We start from the raw sequence: 22215 nt of genomic DNA, 5'->3' as shown, positions 1-22215 counted from the left end.
GGCAACTTTTATTGCCAATAATCAACAATGTACCGTATTAAGGATCTTTTTCTTTGATTAAATATGGTTATCATGAATGCATCAAACAATCTGATAATAAGAACAAGTGTCTCCACAGCACTGAGCTATAATTAAATTTTACTTTACTTATGGTTATAGCTCAGTGCTCCACAGCAACAATGTGCATGCGAACAGTTGAGAAGGCTACAAATGAATTGCGACTTATCGCCAAATGCTTGGTTAGCGAGGGTTTGTCATGGTGGCGTCAATTAACAGTCTCTATAATATATAGGTGTCGACCTTCCATCTCATACGCATGCGCATTCATGCAGATCTTACTGTCAGAAGAAGCATCTCCCAACAGCAAAAAACAAAACCAAACATACACATGATTTGTGGTCAAAGTCGTCACGATGCTGAACCCAATGTCGGGTGGAAAATTCATTATCCCATCACGAACATTAATATTGAAGCTGTCCTAGAGGATATTTATTTGTAATGTTTTGTATTGCAAACTGATTTCAAAGTAGCTGTCCTCTAAAGCTTTGCTTTAAACATTGAAGTTGAAGCTGTCCTAGAGCTATGGCAAGCATAGTGAATGCTGATTTGTTGTATTTTGTATTGCAAACTCATCTCAAAATAACTCCTTTAAAGCTTTGTCTTAAATATTGAAATTGACGCTGCTGAAGCCTAGTTTTATGGATTGAAGTTAAAGCTGTCTAAAACACTCATGGCAAACATGGAGGCCATTAATTTGATGTAGATATGTAGAGACTTGTTTACCTTATAACTTGAGTTTCTACTCCTTGATAATCCAATATGGTCCAGTATTTCCCGACTGAACCAGAGGTAAGTCTCGAAGAGCTAGCCGTGTACTCAGCGATATCAGTTTGTGTTTGGGTCTTGAGCGTGACCATCTTCTTCCCTTTCTTCCTCGCTTTGAAATTATCCTCATGGCTCCGGGGCAAATTCTTTAGTTGCGTGACGAGGGCATTATGCGCAGATTTTTCCCCGGTTACGAAAAAACTTCGTAAAAGACTCTTCGGTGTGATTGCGAGCCATTGCAAGATCCGTGGTGGGGGCAGCAGCAACAACACTAAGTTGAAGATATTGGAAATCGGTGTTGGCAACGGCCCGAATTTTCCTTACTACCCTGATAATTTTGTTGTCACTTTGTTGGATGCAAACCCAAACTCTTTGAGCCATGCAAAAGGGGTACTGCTGAGATCATGTCCGAAGTTAAACATGGAAAGAATTGTGCTTGGTAGAGCCGAGAAGATGACAGAATTAAGAGACGGAGAGTTTGATCTAGTCCTGTGCACCCGTCTCCTATGCTCTGTGTCTAGCATAGATGCTGTGCTTAAAGAGGTGCGGAGGACTCTGAAAATGGTAATTGGAACTTATTTACATCATGATTTCTACCTGAATAATGAATACACATCTTATTTTTTATTTTACAATGACCGGATGTCCAGAATATTTTCACAGAACGACTATCATAGGCATTTTACTTTCAATATAACGACCCTCCCATTATAACGACAGTTTTTGACCGGCACAAAGAGGGTTATATCAAAATTCACCTCTGTAGTTGGTTTTTCCTACACTGAAAATATTCTCATAAGCGTCCTGGGTCATGAAAATTGCAGAGTAAATTCTCAAGAAGAAAATAAAATTGTGGAAAGAGATTAACCAGTCAAGTGGTTACTACGGCAAATGCAATCGCTGCCATACGTAATGGTGGTGCCTATGACAGCATATGCAGACGCACAGACTTTTTGGTCTTTTTCACATAGATATCACGAAATAATTTGTCATTCATGTGCTGCCATCTGTAGAGCCATCCTTCTACTTTATTATCTCATCACTAGATGGAGTTGAACAATTATATTTCAAGGTCTGAAATTATTATTACTATTATCTTTGTCATGTTTTGCAAAAAAAAAGCTGCATCCCCATCGTTTTTTTTCGATTTTTTTTTCTTCTCAATTTCTCATTCCCTTTCGAAGATGCATTTTTTTATTACTCATATATCTTTTAGCAAAGATTCAACTACTATGGTTCCACATAAAGCATTTCTTCTAGTCACAAGACATTATGATCCCCCCCCCCCACTTTTAGGGTGTCATATTACGTCTCCACACATTCGAGCTATAAAAAAAATATTTTAATATTTCAAACTTCCAAGAAAAGGGAAAAAATGTGTGCATCTTCAAAAAAGTGGGCACTACGGGTAACGCTTGGAGAAATTAGTTGGACAGTTAACTGGTTGGGGCCGTTCAAATATTACGTCATCATCAATGGGGGGGGGGATTTCCGATTTGCTGACTTTTGATGACAGGGGGGACGGGGGTTTGGATAATGCTTACGTCATCAACCACCCTTTATGAAAATGAGCGGCAGAGCTGATGACGAAATTTTGCTGACAAGGGGAGGGGGAAGGGGTCAAAAATTGTTAAAAATTTGCTTATGTAATACTTGAACGACCCCTTAAAGGTTGATTAGGTATTTTTAAATTTCATTTAATGTGTTCTGGATCACTTGGAGTCATTACAATTTAATATTGTCCTGCGGTTTTACCTTTGCAAATAAAGTGTTACGTCAGGTTGGGCAATTTTAAAACGTCTCCAAATAGCGGTAATTTGTGCAATTAAGAATTCATGTGCAGGAATTAATTCAGGTGCATGTGTGGACAAAGGCAGTAGTATTTGCTCCCCCCTCCCCAGGTATGTGAGTATGCAGAGTCTGAGCCACTGATATGAAGAAAACATTTGAGGGGGGCGGCGGCTGAAAGTCGCTGGTCATCCTGTATATATGGGACTCTAGTGCTTATTCAGGAGAAGGAAGGTGTATTGCATTGTTTTTTCATACATTATTGGGCGGGGCTCGTATGTCCTCAGCCCCTAGGTTCCAGTGCCTATGTGCATAGTGTGTAAGCAACAGTTTACTGAAATTTTGACCACAACATTTTGCCTTTACACGCTTTGTTTTTGGACATGGCTAAGTGAGTGAGTGAATTACTGTGTGAGTGAATAATCGTATGAATGACTAGTGAGCAGTTGAGTGATATTTGTAATGCAGCCCATGCCAATTTGTTTTCCATTTCATCACACCCGATTTGCCGATTTGACCATTTTGGATACACCATGGTCATATTCCTTGCATATGAGCTAATTAGACAGGGACTTACAGTTTATAACAATTTCAATGAGCTTCTCTGAATATGTGGAGTTTCTCTCATTGAAATGGCATCCTGACCCCCTCTGCAATACCAATGTGCTCTACAAGATAGGCTAAAAATCAATATTCAGCTTATAGGTATCGTAAGCATTTTCTAGTATACACCATGCTTTGTGAAGTTGAATGTTTATTTGCAAATTGGAGCACTTTTGGAAAGTATTTTTTGCTTGCATAACTTGAGGTATTGATTTAAAACAATGTGTATTTCAGGGCTTGACAAATCCCAGGCACCAGGTCATCATAGCGATTGAGTAAAATTGGTATTTGCACCTAAAATTTTCTGTTACAATAGAGCAGTAGTGTGCAAACTGTGGGTTCCAACGCCCCCTTCCCGGAGGGGTCTTGTCAATGAACTAGAGGTGGTTGTGAGAGATTCTCCAAAATGAAAGCTTCCAAATAAGAAATTCATTTTTATTTAAAAATATGTCAAAACTGAAGAAAGCCTTTATTCAGCTGAGCTAATTACCATATATCATACAATGTAAATTTATCAAATTCTACTTGTACTATAATCTATATATCGGCTCCACCATGCCAGAATCACGAATGTGCTATGTTGTTGCAAAAAAAGAAAAAAAATGACATTTGAATGTTTACTCTACCTATGTCACTTTCCTAAAATGTTTTGTAACGTGTGTTTCAATAGGGCTACACATTCACATTTCAAGCACAACTTAAGATTGCAAAATAAGGTATCCAAACAGCTGATAATGAAAAGGTGAAAATTTGTGAATTCTTCCTAGTATGCGGCGGATGATATAAAACTAGTACTTATGCAGGGTGACTTAAAGGGAATCACCTGATTTCAAAATTGTATATTTCTTAAAAATAAAAAACACAGAATAGAATAATAATAAGTAATATGTGAACATACTAGGGGAAATGTGTCTATGTTTTATGAACAATTTTAGTCAGTGGTCGATTTCAAGTGTCGAGACATTTTGAAATCGGATGATTCTTATTTAATCACACGAAAATGAAGGAGACTATACACCTCGCTACACTTCCATTTTGCATAAGAGACACTAACTACATCAAAAAACAGAGTAAATATTTATATTATATTGAAAATAGTTGAATATCTTTCGAGGCCAACATCCCTTAATAAAAAATCGAAACAAGCGTTCCGAAAAGGGCTTTTGGAATAGCATATTTACAGGCAAAAAAATTAGTTTCAGGAAATTGGGACATGTGTCCCAAGGATTTGGACATTATGTTGGGGTTTCGGGACACATGGTCTTGTAGGGGTTGGCAATAAATTTTCTTGGTCAAAAGGGGGGGGGGGTGGTCGTGCTTTGAAAAGTTTGCGCACCACTGCAATAGTCTTGATAATCCGCGATAAATGGGACCCAGGCCACCTCGGATTATAAAAAACAACTCAGATTATCCAAAAAATAATAGACATAGGCGGGGCATAGACTTACGTATATTTTGTATATAGTATTAATTATTATTATTTTTTTCTTTTGTGATATATGCATTTATATTGGGTTGCTGTATTTTGCTATGATTGACATTCATAGTTTTAGGGACATCTTTTTTTTCATTCACCTTGTTGGGCAGTTTATCTGGCATGGCCTTTGTATTTGTATTATTTAGGGCTGTCTTTTTCAGGAAGAAACCACGCTTGCCTCTCTCTCCTAAGAAACTTGGCTGGTGCCTAAATTATTTTTTGATTTGTTAAGCACTGGTGCATTTAACTTAATTAATTCAAAATAATTATAATTAATTAACATTAATTCTAATTATTTTTAAGGTAAATGAATGAGTAAAAAGGACACTGATACAAGCAAAGCACAAATTATTGTATAGCGTAGGAAAAGCATTGTATATTTTATAGCATCTGCTGTGTCTATAATATACAGTACATGTATGGTAAGGCAGTGATATGTGTTGAGACTACATCAGTTGCGTGTACCAGGTTCTTTTTTGAAATTCTTCTTGGCTTTGAAGTTATTCTAAACGAGGATAAACATCAGACTTCTTGGGGTGTTGTTGGTTTCAGAGAAAGCGCTTCGTGTTATTCCTTCTATGTTAGGATACCGGGTTCATCTTCGCCTCTTCATGACGAGAGCTGAAAAATTCAAATATGGACAAGAATTTTTTAGTTATAAAAGTTTTCATATCATGATCAGATCTAGTTTGAGTAGATTTTCATTCTGAATCAGCATTTCTTAATGTAAGTCTGCATAAAAGAGATGGCATGCAAGCGTACTTGAAAATTTAGTTTTAATCAAATGATAATTATTTAGTTGCAGGCTACAAATATTATTTACACATAAGTTCAAATCAGGGTCGGGGTGTTTGTGGATAGGACGTATATTTTATTGCCTAAAAATGTTTGGCCTGTCAAAGTGCCCCGATATAAAGTAGAGACCAATTGATTTTCTTTTAATGAAAGTAACAACATGCCCTATAAAAAATTACTTCGAGCAAATTGAAAAACAAAAAAAAGCTGTGCTAAATCCAGATCTGTTCGTGAAAATTAAACTGTCTAAAAGTGCTTAAAATTGTGGTGATATTTTAGCATCAAATTTTATTTTCAAAAGGCTGGCAGTTTGGAGTATACATGTAGACCATATTCAGCAAAAACTGTTGATTCGAATGAAAAAAAAAATTTTTTTTTAGGTAATTGAATCTTTTCCATACAATCTTTCTAATCAGCTTTCATAACTCACAGACTATGGGTGTAGTGAGCAGCTTAATGATTTTGACTTTATCCAATGCTTTTAAGTTCTTGAAATGGTAAATAGATGTCGTATGCATATGTTTTAGCCCTTTTCTTTTTTGGTGTCTTTGTCTAGCTCAGGTTAGAAAAATTGGCTTGTTAAAGATAGGGTTACCAGGTTCAAAACTGAGAAAGGAGGTCGTCTAAGCACGCAACCCTCCCCCCCCCCCCCCCCCCGGGACGTCACTCATTCAAATTTCCTCAATAAATGGCGCTACTATTCCGACCAATAAAACCGGCCGCAACAATAATCAATAATTTTTTCTAAAACCGAAGCAGAAAAAAATTCTGGAAATTTCGACGGCTATTGGTGAATGCGTGTGGGAAGAAAAACATTCATATCAATGAAGAAATATATGTTTCAAAGCGTTGAAAAACAAATTTTCCCCGGAAAAGAAGAAAAATAATTCCGGAAACTTGAAAAGGTGGACAAAAGGGGGAATTTTCCGAAACGTAGGAGGACGGCTGGTAACCCTAGTTTAAGATGTCGAAGCTTATACAATTTTTTTTGTGCAGACGCCATCTATCTTCCCCAAAAAGAAAGAGGCTCTGGAGCAACCAAAAAAAATTTTTTTTCCCCTTTGTGCGTATGGAAGGATGAGAAAAAAAAACACAGTTTCATAATACGGCCATGCGTAATTTCCAATTGCAAAAGAAATTACCAAAAAAAAAAAAAAATCCAAGTCTGAAATTGTACAGTCGAATCCCGTTATAAGGAACTCCAAGATACCGGAGAAACCACTTCGTTCTAACGAAATTTCGTTATGAAGTAATTCCAGGTTTTCACATTGCTCCTACATAAACTTAGCTGGGGGATGAGAAAAGTGCACATTAAAACGAGATTTTTGCTATAACGGTATTCGTTAAAACGGGATTCGACTGCATAGAAATATTGAAAAAAAAAATTCTTTTAGTCCGCAAAACGGACTTAGAATTACCAAGAGAAAGAAGAAAAAAAAAAAAACGAAATAAATTCAGAGCGCGCGAATAAAATTCGAATTTTCGAAAAATACCCCCCAAAAAATAGTCCGAAAACATACTAATCGCGCATGCGTTAACATGCCTGTTATTTTTTAACAGCCCAAATAACAGTGGCTACATTTTCACGAAAAAACCGGCTGCTAACCGGTCTGTGAAGCGAGGGTAATACCGTTTTCCAAATAACCATCGTTTCAGCGTGCTCTTGCATGTTCACAGCCGTCGGTGAATACGGCCATAAAGCTAGTAATAAAGCTGGTAATGAAATAACAGAGATAATAATCAAGCAATAATTGAAAATGAAATGAGTGCGGTAACCAAAAAATAAAATCAATTTTTCTATTTTGATGAATGTAGGAGGTTTTTTCTGAGTGGTAGTCGGCTGAATTTGGTTTTCTGTGGTTTTCCAACTTCAAGGCACGAATGCGAGCCGATTTCCCATGTTAATTAAGTCTCTCTCCACAAAGAGCAATCATCGATATGACCTTTTAAACTCATGCATAATACATCAGGCAAAATAACCTGCCGAGTTTGCTTTTTTAATGTAGAAGGCAGATGGCACCAACTTCTTTGACAGAAGACAGCACGTTAACAGACATACGTCAAATACAAACTTCACGTTTGACGCAGAACACATACACGGCGCATTCCGACACGCCCCAATTCGACATAAGTTCCTCTGTGGGAATATAAGTAGTACGTAGTGGTAAAAAAAGTGCCTGAGACACATGAGTACATACCTGCGTGCTGCCGTGTACTACCGTTTCGCAACAGGCCAGAACGGCGACCACAGCGGTGCACCGTATCCTACGCTGCTGTAGTAGGAAACCGTGGGGGAGTAGAGTGGAGCCGCAACGAGAGCGCCGGTTGCGATCGGTGGATAGTATGGCACGAGATAAGCCGCCCTCGCCAAGGAAACGGTCGCCACCAGCAACAGAGCCACGAACGCTACCTGAATGTTTAAAACATTTGGAAAATTATTTTTCAATGAAATAGAAAATTTGGACGAAATTTTATGCATAAATTTTTCTTTTATACAAATCAAAAATCTGCAAAATCCACGACAAACGAAAAAAGAAAAGTTCATTTTTCATCAAATCGAGAATCATTTGATTGAAAACCGTAGTCAGTAAGAACGTCAATTATCATTACAAGTCTAACTTTACAGCTATGAGTTGGACAACGTCAGCGGCTACGTCTTATATGTAAATGTGAAAGTATATGTCTGTTCTTTATACAAATCTACAATTTTAGACCGATCGTCCCCAAATTTTGCACATACCAAACAGGACCGGATTGAACCGTATTCTACTTTAAAAGTTCGTCAGAGCAGGGCAAATGCCCAAAATGAGCAAAAAACCGTCGGGCAACAATGGTTCCTTGGCCCCAACAGTCACTTTCGGAATGTTTACTTCGGTTGTCGTGGTTCCCTAACAATGCGTTTCAGACATGCGCATGCCTTTACAGTGGGTTTTTTTTCACTTTTTTGATGCTGCTGCCAGTATTATACTTCATTCGTTTATAATGGTTTGACGATTTTTTAATCCTCCCAGCAATTGAAGAAAATCCGGGCAGCGCCATTTTTGCTAGTACTACAATAAAAAGCATCTATTCCACTCATTCAGTCAATTAATTTATTGATTTGGCAATGTGAAAGGTGGTTGATGCAGGCGTCCGATTGACAGTTAAGTGAAATCTAAATATAATAATGTGTAGGCCTATAGTATTTAGTTTGTATCATTCGAAATTTCAAGGACTAAAGTTATACTACACATTGCCATTGACTGTACCCAACGTATCTTTAACTCAAAATCATCCCAAATTCTTTTTCTAAACTGAACATTTCAGTTTGCTGACCGGACAAATTGAAAATAATATAAAATTCAGGTGCCAGACAAATTTATCGGGTCTGTCTAAAATTTTGCTACACTGTTGGTAACTCTTTTTCCATGCTTGGTTGGTGTATACCGAAATTTTTTGTCTTGAGAACCAAGTTTAATCACAGATTTTGACGTTTTTTTTCTTCTTCTGCATACAAACTGCTACAGAACAAGTATCTGAAAATTTTAGAAGATCAGCTCATGCTGCAGTTGGAGACCGATGTTGAAGGGTAGACCAGGGCTGGAGCTGGAGGGTGACAAAGGGGGGGGGGCAACTGCCTTGGGTGGCAAATTTTAGATAACAAAGAAAAAGTGTTATAAAATCATTAAATTTCTCATTTGTGGGGCAGCAAAATCATGTTTGCTCCCACCCACAAAAATCTTAGTTACGGTCCTGGGGTAAACTCAATGTGAATGGTGTACACAATTAAAGTCCTTTGTTCTGAGATGTCTACTGCCGTAACTATTCATCAGAAAGCTGTGAAACTTTTGGAATGTCTTAATGGAGGAATAGCAAAAGAAATTGAGTGCAAAAAAAAAAAAAAATCGGTAATGACATTCATTAGTAGAGGGTGTCTTCTACCAAATTTTTAGCTTACAAGCTATTTTTTATTTTTTTCGCAAACGTGTTCAAACTGCTCAGGTTTCATTGCGAGGGTATCTAAACATCTTCAGCACAATCATTCTGAACTGAAGAGTAATGATGTAGAATTTACAAAAACGTCTTCACGGTTAAGAAACTCTTCTACGAATACAGCGAATACTCACGGAAATTTATGCAGAAAATTTCGGTCCTTCGGAATTTTCTTGTTAATGTTAACCCCACGTAAATGTTAAATTTTTTTTCCGAACTAATACATTTTTTTATTCTAAGTTACCCGTATTGAAAGCCGAAAATCATTTAAAAATTTGATTTCGAATTGTACTGCTTATTCAGGGTCTTATCGAAGACATACAAAGCCTCGAAAATCGCACATAAAATAAATGTATTGAGATGATATTACTTTGCAGATACATAACTACCTTTTTTTTGTAATTCAAACTAAGAAAAAAATTCGGATAGCAAACTTCAAGGCAAAAAAAAAAAGAAATTCAAACAAAAACCTTTTAACAATTTAGAGAAATCACAGCCACACACGTGCTCTGTAACAAACGGAAAGTTATTGTCGTTAACTGGGACATCTACCAACCAATTCAAAATATAAAATGGAAAGAATATGACTTCGCCTCATGTGCAAAAGCGATTCTCAATTTTTCATCTTCAAACTGGTTGCAGTAATGGACGTTTAAAGAAACCTTCGCACATACGCAAAGGCACTCATTTAAGGATCAAGTCTTATGTACCAACAGGATGGTGAATTATTGTCCAGAGATCGGTAAGTTGGAAAATGATGATTAGGAACTGCAGTCTTCAACTGAAACAATGTAATGTAATCATAATTTCAAAAGATATGCCTGAAGTGAAATCTTTTATACCGCTTCAATCAGCTGTATTTTCAAGTAGACCCCACCCCCTGCATTTTCATTTTTCGGTAGTTTTTGTCAGCAGCACATGTTACAGAAGTCTTTGAAAGTTTCGGTATTCTGTTCAATTTTAAAAGATTAATATAAGTCTATACTGATAAACAACTTACCTTCATGCTTTCTCGATGTTTACCTATATCCCTCGCGTCGACCTTAGCATATCACAGTGGAATCCTAGACTAAGAATCCTCCCGTTTAATCCTTTTTATCGTCTCAAGAAGCCATCTGGTGTCAACATCTCCCCCCACCATTTTATATTTTATTATCATGCTCCGTGTGGTCTCCCTCCACTTCACGTGACTTCGTCACGGTGGTTATTAGCATAAATGATTCCAAGATGGAGGTTGGATTCGTACAAGAGGACCGAAAAACATTTGCGTCTCGAGAGGTATTCTGTTGTCTCCAATCCAATTTTTTTCCCTCCTTATTATGTCTGATATTTTAGGCTTAACCACAGATAGATGCAGCGAAGAGACTACCAATTTTTATTACTTCTCCCACCGATTCTTTTATTTTCGTCATCCCGTCCCATTCTTCTTTTATTATTCTTATTTTTTGTTTCTTCTCCCAAATTTGGTATGCATGTATTTGCGTACAGAAATCCCTATTGTTTTGAGGCAGTTGCAATTTTTTTTTTTGCTCATCGTGGCAAGCAGTCAGTTGGCTGCTTGGCAAATGCTGGCGCTGCCATTGTGTCATTATTTCGGCTTTGGAGAAGAATTATTCATCATGGGATTTACGGTCGGAATTTTCATCCTAATACGCATATATAAATTATACGCCTTTATACGTACAAAAGCGTTGTATATGGCGCATCTTCATTGAATCGTGCTCACATATACTTATTTATTTTTCCACAACGAGCCTTTTTGCATGTGTATGTAAAAAAAAGAAGTCCGAGGTCCGTTTTCATGTGTCTCTTCACGTTTATGGTGTTTTTTTGTGAACTTAAAATTTTGCAATATTTTGTTGAATGTTCTTTTTATTTCGTATTGCAATGAGTGTTTCCGGCCCCTCGCCAGTCGTGATTTAGTTTTGGCTCCCCGTTATTCTTATAAATGTTTTTATTCGGTTGTTTTCGTGGGTAACGCGCTGTTTACTTCAATCTCAAATGCATTGGAGGTTTGTGAAATCTCCGTGTAGTTATATCTGTAACTGCTTGTTAAGAAACATATTTTCGTGTGTTCATGTATAAGCTTGTCGAGAATATAAATACGAGGATTTTATTTCTTCTTCAATATTTTGCTTTTATGAAAATGTTGTTGGAACTTAAACATTACAATTTTTATTTACATGAACTTAAAAAAAAATAGGAATTGTGACAGAACCTGAGATGCCGCTGCTCTCTAATTTACCTAGGTCCCGGAACCCTTGTTATTGTCAAAATCTGGGTCCTTTTTGATCTAAAGTGGGTCCCTCACGAAAAAGTTAAAGTATGCCCTCCCCATAATTCATTGGTGTTCCTCTGAATCAAATCATTTCTAAAAACATGTTCAATCCAAAGGTTCGTTAAAAGAAAAAGGGTTAATTTACCAGCTCATAACTAGGTTCTTTTACTTTCATTGTCTACTAGTAGAAAAAAAAAGCTTGCAAAGAAACCTATTATTAATAGGTTTCTTTGCTTCTTCTATTAACACCGAAAATTTAACATGGAATTTAACATATGTGATAAATCTAAAGCAAACATAATTAAGTTGGACACATTTATATCTTTACTAATAAATCAATCTATAAATTCTCTTCCCATTGATTTTCCATTTCGGAAAAAACCTTAGCTCTTTCAATAATATCTTACAGATTAAATTTAAAGCAAATGAGATTGTGACGCTCATCTCCTGGTTCCCTATTCACATAAATCCTTGGGAAGCGATTTCTTTGTGGAATGATTTTTTTTCCGACCCTGATGGTTCACCACTCTGATCTACCACCATTTAACCCCTTCACGATCAGGGACGTAATATTGCGTCCAAACGCCAGTGGAATAAATTCAATCCATCTGACTGTTTCTTCAACCTCTTTTTTTTTTTTCCTCATGGTGAAAGTTTATTGTAACCATATGAAACAAAGTTATGTGTGTTTTCCCCCCGTCTGTTCTCTCATCACTATCGTGATATCTCAACTGGGTAACGATCAACTGAGATAACTATGGTTGTTCTCCTTAGCTTTTCCTCCTCCACGGCATTTCCCCTCCCCCCCCCCACACACACACGTATATATAATGTATCTTTCTTAGAAGTAATCCTTCTATTATTCCACACGGAACAAGGCTACCACATTTATCGCCCATACGTCTAATACAGATCATTCAAGTTTATCGCCAGCAGCTTGTACGTGAAGGAGTTAACTGCCACATATTTTCACACCTGAATGTGTGCGCTATATCATATTTGTGTTGGTGAAACTCAACAGTGTCCAGCGTTAGGCGTGCTCAGTAGGTGGTGCCATCTATTCTCCCAATTTGCTAATGTGTGTTGGATTTGCTAATAATGGATTTGAAATTTAATGTATAGGCTACATATTTTTGTTGTAGGTCTGTGTGATCGTCGTGGCAACAGAGCTTTTTTTTTCCAAACGGATAGCCAACTCAAAGTTGGAAAACCTTATAAAATCGTATTTAGCCGACTATAACCGCAAAATTCGGTATACTGTTCCCTTATTCAGGGATGCTAGTTAGTCTGAATGACGTTTATGGCAACCCGTGAGGAGGCCTTCTGTCTCTAGGAGGTGCTGTTGGTTATACGCGGTGCTTTTACGGCATATCCCTGCACCATTCCATCGCCGCCGGGGGGGGGGGGGTTCGTATTGCCCATGGTGGAGAACACAGACGGGGTGGGGGAACAGGTAAAATATATTGGGGAGGTTTTTTTCCTCTCTACTTTTTTCTTCGTGGAACTTGGAAGGAACGCATCCCGTGGGGCGCGCGAACCAAATTTTTATACGTCCTTTTCCGAAATTCCGTAATGCGTCAGCGGCGTCTCTGATAACTATCAATGTATATGTTTGAGCTAGAACGATTTTAAGGCCGCATATTTAGCATAGTCTTTTCTTTTGCTAAAAACATCACTTATTAGGGCAGACATCTAGAGCACCCGGAGTGCTTTATGTTCGTGTCCGATTTTGTGCTCGCGAGCACTTGATCAACGCCCCAATTCAACACCTTACAAATTGCATTCAAGGATTTAAATCTTGATTTCATGCATTCGTATGTTAAACTTGTCGTAAGGGGTGCTCTTCTTTTGATGATGGGTATACGCAGTGCTCGTGACTTGGAAAAAAACGTTGAAGACCTCTGTATTAAAGTGACCATATCACCCTTAATTTTAAGGAAATTCTCGTAATCTCTCTCCTAACTTTTTTAATGACATGTGTATCGTATCATTATATTGGGAATGTTCGTAAAATTTGTTATTATATCGGGGTCCGACTATATTCATCACACATACTAAACTGAAGAGCCAAAAAAACTGGTACAAGCATGCGTATGTAAATAAAGAGATATGGAACCAACCAGAGTAAGGCGCTGCGGTCGGCAACGCCTATATAACACAACAACAAGTGTCTGGCATAGTTGTTAAATCTGTTACTGCTGCTACAATGGCAGGTTATCGAGATTTAAATGAGTTTGGACGTGGTGTTATAGTCGGCGCACGAGAGATGGGACATAGCATCTCCGAGGTAGCGATGAAATTTGGATTTTCACGTACGACCATTTCACGAGTGTACCGTGAATAACGGGAATCCGGTAAAAAATTAAATCTACGGCATCGCTGCGGCCGGAAAAAGATCATGCAAGAACGGGACCAACGACGACTGACGAGAATCATTAAACGTGACAGACGTGCAACCCTTCCGCAAATTGCTGCAGATTTCAATGCTGGGCCATCAACAAGTGTCAGCGTGCGAACCATTCAACGAAACATAATCGATATGGGCTTTCGGAACCGAAGGCCCACTCGTGTACCCTTGATGACTGCACGACACAAAGCTTCACGCCTCGCCTGGGCCCGACAACACCGACATTGAACTGTTGAGGACTGGAAACACGTTGCCTGGTCTGACGAGTCTCGGTTCCAATTGCTTCGAGCTGATGGACGTGTACGGGTATGGAGACGACCTCATGAATCCATGGACCCTACATGTCAACAGGGGACTGTTCAAGCTGGTGGAGGCTCTGTGATGGTATGGAATTTCAGCAGGACAATGCGACACCCCACACGTCCAGAATTGCTACAAAGTGGCTCCAGGAACACTCTTCTGACTTCAGACACTTCCGCTGACCACCTAAATCCCCAGACATGAACATTATTGAACATATGTGGGATGCCTTTCAACATGCTGTTCAGAAGAGATCTCCACCCCCTCTTCCTCCTACGGATTTATGGACAGCCCTGCAAGATTCATGGTGTCAATTACCTCCAGCACTACTTCAGACATTAGTCGAGTCCATGTCACGTCGTGTTGCGGCACTTCTGTGGGCTCGCGGGGCCCTACATGATATTAGGCAGGTGTACCAGTTTTTTTGGCTCTTCAGTGTACATTTGGAATATTTTTTCATATTTATCAGATTCAACAACGACATTTGGTTACTAAGCATAATCGCCGCTGAAAGTGATAATATTTTCAGTATTTATCAAACTCCAACGACGCTTGGGTATTATGCATATTCGCCGGTAAAAGTGATGAATTTATCAAATTTACCAGGACGATTGGTAAGTATGTATAATAACCGATTTATCACACATTTAACATACATTAGGTAAATAGTGCTTTGGTTGCACATCATCGTCTCCGATCTAATGCTTATACGTGCAGTGAAATTGATAATTTAAAATATAGAGAAATATTTCTCTTTATGGGTATTAGAAAAAGTTAAATTTTCTATGATTAGGCTTGAATTATGTGTTCAAAGGTATTTATTTGGTGTTTTTTTTTTAAATGTCATACAGGGTGGAAAATTCGCTTTCATGGAGCACACCCGCTTCCCAGAGAACCACCTCGCGTACCGTATCCAGAGGTGCATCGCCCCGCTGTGGAAGGTGTACAACGACGGTTGCGACTTGGACAGGTCTCCTCAGAAAATGATCAGGGACTGGTTCTCGGCCGTGGACATGGAAATCCTTTATCCGTCGACCCTGTCCCTTTTTTTCAGGCCTCACGTCCTCGGAGTGGCCACGAAGTGAATCTAATCACTGATCGTTGTTTGTTGCACGTGTGTCTCACCTACTGTATTATTTATTTATTTTTTAATCTGTGCCAATTTCAATTCTACCAGTGTTTATTGCTCACTTGAAACGAATTTTTGCTGAAAATTATTGCGTTATTTTTGAAAATTGAGCTATTCGCAGATGAATGGAAAAAAAGAAAGAAAAAGTCATGGTTCACAGTTCCCTGTTGAAACAGAAAAATAATTTAGGGTTTAGTTGGCCTAATATACAAGTTGGCCGCAAGTAAAAATAGAGGCGTTTAAGGCCGCATTATTAAAAAGCATCTGTAAATACTATTTCAACTGGGAACGTATGAACAGGACTGGTCTAAGGCGTAGTGATACATGCAGTGATAATCTAGTCCATTTGAAGAACCGAATAAAATTGAACGCCAGTCAAGTCAATCGAGTATTCTTCAGTCGAAAATGTTCACCGCTCTGCGGTCACGTGGTCATCGTGATGAACTCGCATAGCGGGGACCCAGTTGTGATTCTCACAGCCTGCACAGTAGTGGTCGGCTGAAGTTAGTTTTCTGTTGGTTTCCTCCAATACGAGAACTGAAGCGCGAATGCGTACCGATCGCCCATTTGGAAAAGCTCCCCCCACAGATAGCAATCGGGCTTACACAGCATTTAGAATTCACGCATAATGCGAACGAGTAAAATAAGCCCGCGAATTCGGGAGACAGGTGGCAGCACTCCTTGAACACATAACACGCATTTCTCAGAAACAAACTTCACGTTAGGTAAGCGTGTAATTGGCACATATGCGTTACGACATGTGCCAATTCGTTATTACTTTCTCAGTGTTTGTAAGGTGCCTGTGTGGTTTGAAAGTGGTCGAAAATGTTCTGGGAATGCATGTTTTAGAACACGTGCACATGAGTGTTTGTGATGCAAAGTCTGCATAAAATCTCATGACGACGATTTTCTCTACTTCCCATGCTTATTTTACGTTAATACGGATGGGATAATATGGTGAAGAATCTGAACGAACGTTTTTTGTTTTTGGGGTCATTCAAGTATTACGTCAGCGTCGAGGGGGGGGGTTCGAATTTGCTGACTTTTGATGAAAAGGGGGAGGGGGGTTTGAAGGTTGCTTACGTCATCAACCACCCCTTTTTGAAGATAGGAAATATTCTGAGTTGCTGACGAAATTTTGCTGACAGGGTGGGAGGGGGGTCAAAAATGGCTGAAAATCTTTTTTCCTTTGAAAACCTTTTTGAAAAATCAAATCAACATTCACATTTCACACTACACTCTTTAGTTTGACCGACAAATGTTTTGTGTTTTGCAATCACACTCATTGTACATACATGTAAAAAGTGAAGTGTACTATCAAACCATACATGCATCTCGTCCACATTCCTCTGCGGAACTTCTAAACGAATTGGTACATGCTGGAGTGTACGTGTAGTGAGTCTTAACTAAAGTTTGTTTCTGTGTAGTGCTGCCATTTGCCATGAGTTTTTCCTAACTGTAAATGGAGTGTATTGATTGAATAATTGCATCGTTGTAGACCTGTTGGTCTCTGTGGAGAGACTTTTCAACGGGGAGATCGGCTCGCATTCGCACCTCGAAGTTGGGAACCCGAGTGAAAAGCACTACTTATGCGACCAGTTTCTCTTCTGCAGATATCACTGTATTCACACGAATTTGAAATAATTTCCATTTTTCTTGGAGATTTCATGTGATATGATTTGAAGTTCCTAAAGAGTTATCGAATCCCAGTGCGTAGACCTTTTGTAGCTCTTCAGGGCCATTTTTCCACTTTCCTAACTGTTGTGATATGAATAGTTTAGAAATTGTATTGTTAATTCTAATGTTAGTTGATTTTATTTATAGATTTAGAAACTCGTTGACCGCTCGTTAAATAGAGATAACTATTATTGATGGGTTATTCTTAAAAAAAGATACAAAAGAAATTTTGGATGTGGTGGTTCACGAGTAGGGCCGAAATTTAGCTGCACAGGCCGCAAAATATTAATGACCGTAAAAGGGATTAAAATATATTGAACAGAGCCCATTCCATTTTGACATTTGTCGCTTTTTACAGAGCCTCAGCTTCAAATTTAATCAGTTTATTAATGATTCAAATGGAAAGTATTATTTCCCCATTTTCCCCCTTATTAATTCCCTCTCCCGTCATTACGTTTCAGCAAGCCTCCTACGTACAACCCTTTTTCTAGTAAACTGTACAGCTGATCTCCGGAGAGGGCCGTAACTACGCAAGAACGACAGGTGCCATCCCAAGTAAGCTGTTTATGTGTAGATTGTAGAAAGATTAACATCTGGATGTCAACCTTCTCTAATGCTCCTGCAACTTACGGTACGTAAAGGTCCCTGTCCCCATACCTCTAGGTTTTTTCTGGTATGAGAAGTCAGCATCAGCTCCCAACCTTTGTATTTCCTCACACAAGATTTTATACTGGTCGTGCTTGTACGCAGGGTCGTCTAAACCCTTCTGCTGTCTAACCCCGGGCAAAGCGATATTCTGAGGTCACCTACTCTGGGCTGGAAGCACCAGCCTACCTATTTACATACTTATTCTCGGGAATCATAGTACTGTACTACATCTCATACGTATCAGATCTGGGAGTTTGCCCGAATGGGCTAATATGTCAAGACGACCCTACTTTTGGGAGTCGGCTATCACTTTTAACCCTGCATCTCACTTTTATGCAAAAGCTGCAGCTTTGAATAGAATTGTTAAACACGTCTGTGAAGTGGTTTTACTCTTCATAACTTCCACATTGTCTTTTTTCTCAAAATGGCTCTGAAAATATTACTTATTATTGTCATTTAAAAATTCTTTCGATACATTACTGGATTGATTTCTTTTTAAGTTTATTCATAAATTATATTTTTATAATTATATACTTTTATTTTACGTTGTTGATGTGCATGTTACGGCCAGTGTGCATTACGTGTGACCTTCCATTTTGCGCATTGGTCATGACGTATACTGTTTTATTTCGGTATGTGTTTGTTCACGCCGATTAATATGTTCCAATATGCGTATGTATCCGTACATTGAATTTTTATTTTTCGATTGTTATTTTTTACATCATTTTATGCTGTGATCGATTTGGCGATATCTTATAATATTTGTAGATGAAAGGCGATTTAAAATGCGCCAGAGTCTGATAATATTAAATCTCGCTTTTTTTTCCCGATGTCTGATCTGAATTTTGCTCATGTTCTTGCTGCTTCAATAGTGCATAGGCTCCTTCACGTAGTTGACCAGATCCGTGGGTGTGTTCAGGTGCTCTTCATTGACCTTCTTCAACCTCTCCATACGAGCAATGCCCTTGATGCACCTCGTTTGGAAATTTTCACCGTCGATGAATTTCGTTCCAGGGATGTATCCTGTATCAGTACGAAGGAGGAAAACAAATTATATGCAGACCGATGTACTAAATATATACAGTAATCAGTTTTTTTTATGGAATATTCACCGATATAATAGGTGACGATAGTGATTGAAACGATTTTGGTGACATTGTTTTTTGGCAGGTTCGTATTTGCTTGAAAATCTCCATGTGTAAGTTCTCAAGTCACAAATGGTAAGAAATTTATCTCATGGTTATATATGTATTGTTTAAAGTGTGAGAGAATTTTATTTTTTGGTATTTTCTTGACATGTGTGATCGTTATCCAGGCTGCCTTATTCATTTTTTATCTTTTAAATTCATTACTTTTTTATTAGGGCTGGGAATCGATTAAAATATTTAACTGGTTAATCAAAAAATTTTAATCGATTAATCACCATATAATATTAATAGATGCTATAAAAATTTTTTTCTCCATTTCACTTACCTATTCAGTAGATGTAAAAAAATATAGGAATAAGAAATTAAGGCTTCCCTCTTCAAGCAATTTAATATGCTGAACCTGTGTGGACATAATTACCAAAACCTGTAATTTCTTCACTTGGATCTTGTTTTTTTTTGGTTATTATTCACTGATTTCGAAACTACTTTCGATTATACTGTTGCTTGTTTCCCTAGAAACTCCTCTCGAATGGTACTTGTGAGGAGATGAGCTGATGCTTCCAAGATTACGAAAAACTACTGTTCATAGTGAAGACAATAAATTTTGGTCTTGTCTTCTAAAATTCGCATCAAACTCAATTTAAAACCGAAATCATCAGTTTTCGTTGAATATAATTTGATCAAAATACTAATTCAAATATTTTAAAATATGGTCACGTATCAAGAATGTTCTGTATAGAACATAGTTTCCCAACCTTTTTGGTTCCATCGCCCCCTTCAGAAAAAATTTTCTCCCATCGCCCCCAACGCAATCTAACCCATAGGATCCTATGTTGTACCAGTAGCTTCTACCGCCCCCCTGGAACATTCCATCTCCCCCAAGGGGGCGTTAACGCCCACGTTGGGAATCACTGGTATAGATAATGAAACCGATAACCAAACTACCCGTATTTAACGGAATATTCCCGTAATTTGAATCGTCCTTTTTTAGAAAAATGCCCCGTAGTTTTGGCAAAGTTTACTCGCATTTCCATTCCTTGCAGAAATCAAAGATATAAGATGTGACTCGGACACATTTTATAAAAGAAAAATGCTCACACACGTACATTTCATTAGCAATTAACAAATGATAATTATGACAATTTTCTTCTGACATATTTGTCATGTTAAATGTATTTTTGGTGAAGTACATTTTGATATACTGCAATTTGCAGTAAGGCTTCATTTCCCGCTATTGGTGCTTTTTCAGTGACTAATGATAATTGACAACTTCGCCTGCATTTAGAAACTTTTTTGACGCCGCGATCTGTGAATATCCTGCATGAAGGAACCCTATTTTTCTGGAGGAAACACGTTTGATCTAGGTATACGACACATTAAACAATTTACTACGTTTCAAGTAGCCGCTTTCATTTGAAAACATTCAGTAATTAGGAATCTGTTTCTAAATGTAAATGGTTGCAGCTATAGTCTACTGGACACACAATTTGGAGTGGCAGCGTGTGTTAACCCATTCACGTAAAGGCTTTTGGCAACAAATTTGGACGCTCTATATTTGAAGATATCGGCAATAATTAAAAAAAAAGCCCCCTGGTTTCCTTCTTCGCATTTTAGGAGGAAGAAGGGAAAAAACCAATACCGTAGATAAGACAGCACAATAGATTTCTCTTTCGCGCGCCCTCACTATTTTCTACGAATTATTTTTCTCTCTCTTAAGCCGGGATTACACTATAAAAGTTTTATAAAAGGACTTTTATCAAACTTTTATAGTGTAATCCCGGCCTTACAATATATTTGAAAGTCTATTATGAAAGAACGGGTGGACGAAAAAACTTCCGTTCACGTAGGGTTGGAATGAAAATTCGCGATGGTAAGAGATTAAAAAAAACACCAGGGAGGGAGCTGTAATGAATGTCTTCCATTTGCGTTTGGACGAGATATCTCGTCCGTGACCGTTAAGAGATTTCAAAGGAGGAAAGGGTTTCGTACCCGTATATCGCGGCAGCATCGGGCAGCCCAGCAATTTTTCTCCGATCGGACGCCGTTCGAAAGTTTCTATCACGTCCATCCTCCACTGGTCGCCTTCCTCGTCGCAGTATCGAATCCTGGAATGGTGCGGGTGTACTATGCACGGAACCAGGGCACGACCGCACTCGGGTTTCTCTCGGAGAATCCAGAAAGTTGTGCGACCGGCGGTCTTGCCGATAGCCTCGCGTAGGCCTTGACGATGTCCGGTGTAGCTGGGGAAGGGGGGGGGGATTATTAGTAGTAACGCTTTTATAAAGACATTCATCATACGTAGGACATTCAAAAAACATCTTTAGGCAGGGTTTATTTATTGACTGTTGGATTTTTTTTTTTCCTTTTTGCCAAATGTGACTTTTGGCAAAATTTTCTTTCTAATAACGGTGATACAGCAGATCGTGCAAAATATTGAATCCCATTGCCTTCCTTCCATACACCTCTACAGAAGTTTACTCTAACCAATAACCCTACACTACAGAGCTTACAAGATGCGACTTCACTGTGATAATTCCTAAGGCTGCACACATACTAGCTCTCCTGGGGGATTCTTTGAAGCCCGAAAGAGACAATGACTAAAATGTTCTTCAATGATAGTCTTGGCAACGTACGTTTTTGTCCTGATATGCGGCACTTCAAATATGAGGAGCCTTTGCAACAAAAGTTTACCCTTACAGCGGCAATGACGAGATAACTCGACTAATTTGATGGCTTGTATATTTCGGCAATTCCGAGATATCTCGCTTCCTTGATATCCTCTTATTTCGACGATGCCGAGCCCAGATAACTGTGTAAGTTTTCTTTTCCTTGTGAAATGTTTTCCACCCCCCCCCTTCCCCACCAACCGGCCAGATCAACTGCCAGTGGGCGGAGTCAGCTTTTGTTCAAAGTTTGATAACAGAAGGAGAAAGACTATTTTTCCCCCCTCTCTTCGGGATAGAAAAGGAAATGTGCATACACAGTATATAAATCAGCGGTTCTTGACCAGGGGTGCGGGAAAGAATTTTTAGGCCTGCGAGATGGAGAAAAAAATTGTAACATGCTGATCAGAAAAATTGAAAAGTTCAACTTTTCTATTCAAAAAATACGAATTACACCTAGTACTCTTTGACACCTCATTTTTTAGCCTTTCACTTGCAGAAATGT

At 38.5% G+C, this 22215-nt stretch overlaps 1 protein-coding gene and 1 long non-coding RNA gene across 2 annotated transcripts; one reads left to right on the top strand and one right to left on the bottom strand.

Moving 5' to 3' along the window:
- Positions 1-417: 417 nt before the first annotated feature.
- Positions 418-15755, top strand: LOC149070034 (thiol S-methyltransferase TMT1B-like). The gene is made up of 2 exons (XM_089249721.1): positions 418-1389; positions 15297-15755. The coding sequence occupies exons 1-2, from the start codon at positions 820-822 to the stop codon at positions 15528-15530; spliced, it is 804 nt and encodes a 267-aa protein (XP_089105847.1). The 5' UTR covers positions 418-819; the 3' UTR covers positions 15531-15755.
- On the bottom strand, positions 3639-10593 carry LOC149070035 (uncharacterized). Its single transcript, XR_016195082.1, has 3 exons — positions 10461-10593; positions 7687-7898; positions 3639-5314 (listed from the first exon to the last, which is right to left on the bottom strand). It is a non-coding gene; the product is annotated as an uncharacterized LOC149070035 (long non-coding RNA).
- Positions 15756-22215: the final 6460 nt, after the last annotated feature.

The sequence above is a fragment of the Pholcus phalangioides genome, unplaced genomic scaffold, assembly GCF_987345545.1.
Source record: "Pholcus phalangioides strain wild (caught in Gottingen) unplaced genomic scaffold, Ppha-v1.0 ptg000022l_1, whole genome shotgun sequence".
In the NCBI taxonomy this organism is placed as follows: Eukaryota; Metazoa; Arthropoda; class Arachnida; order Araneae; family Pholcidae; genus Pholcus; species Pholcus phalangioides.
Note: the sequence above shows the minus strand (reverse complement) of the source record. Positions and strands in the feature narration are given on the sequence as shown.

What these genes read in the sequence shown, in the direction of transcription:
- LOC149070034 (XM_089249721.1), top strand. Translation starts at nt 820, where the DNA reads ATGGTCCAGTATTTCCCGACTGAACCAGAGGTAAGTCTCGAAGAGCTA. An exon ending in TGCGGAGGACTCTGAAAATG is followed by an intron (nt 1,390 to 15,296) that starts GTAATTGGAACT and finishes AATGTCATACAG; the next exon opens with GGTGGAAAATTCGCTTTCAT.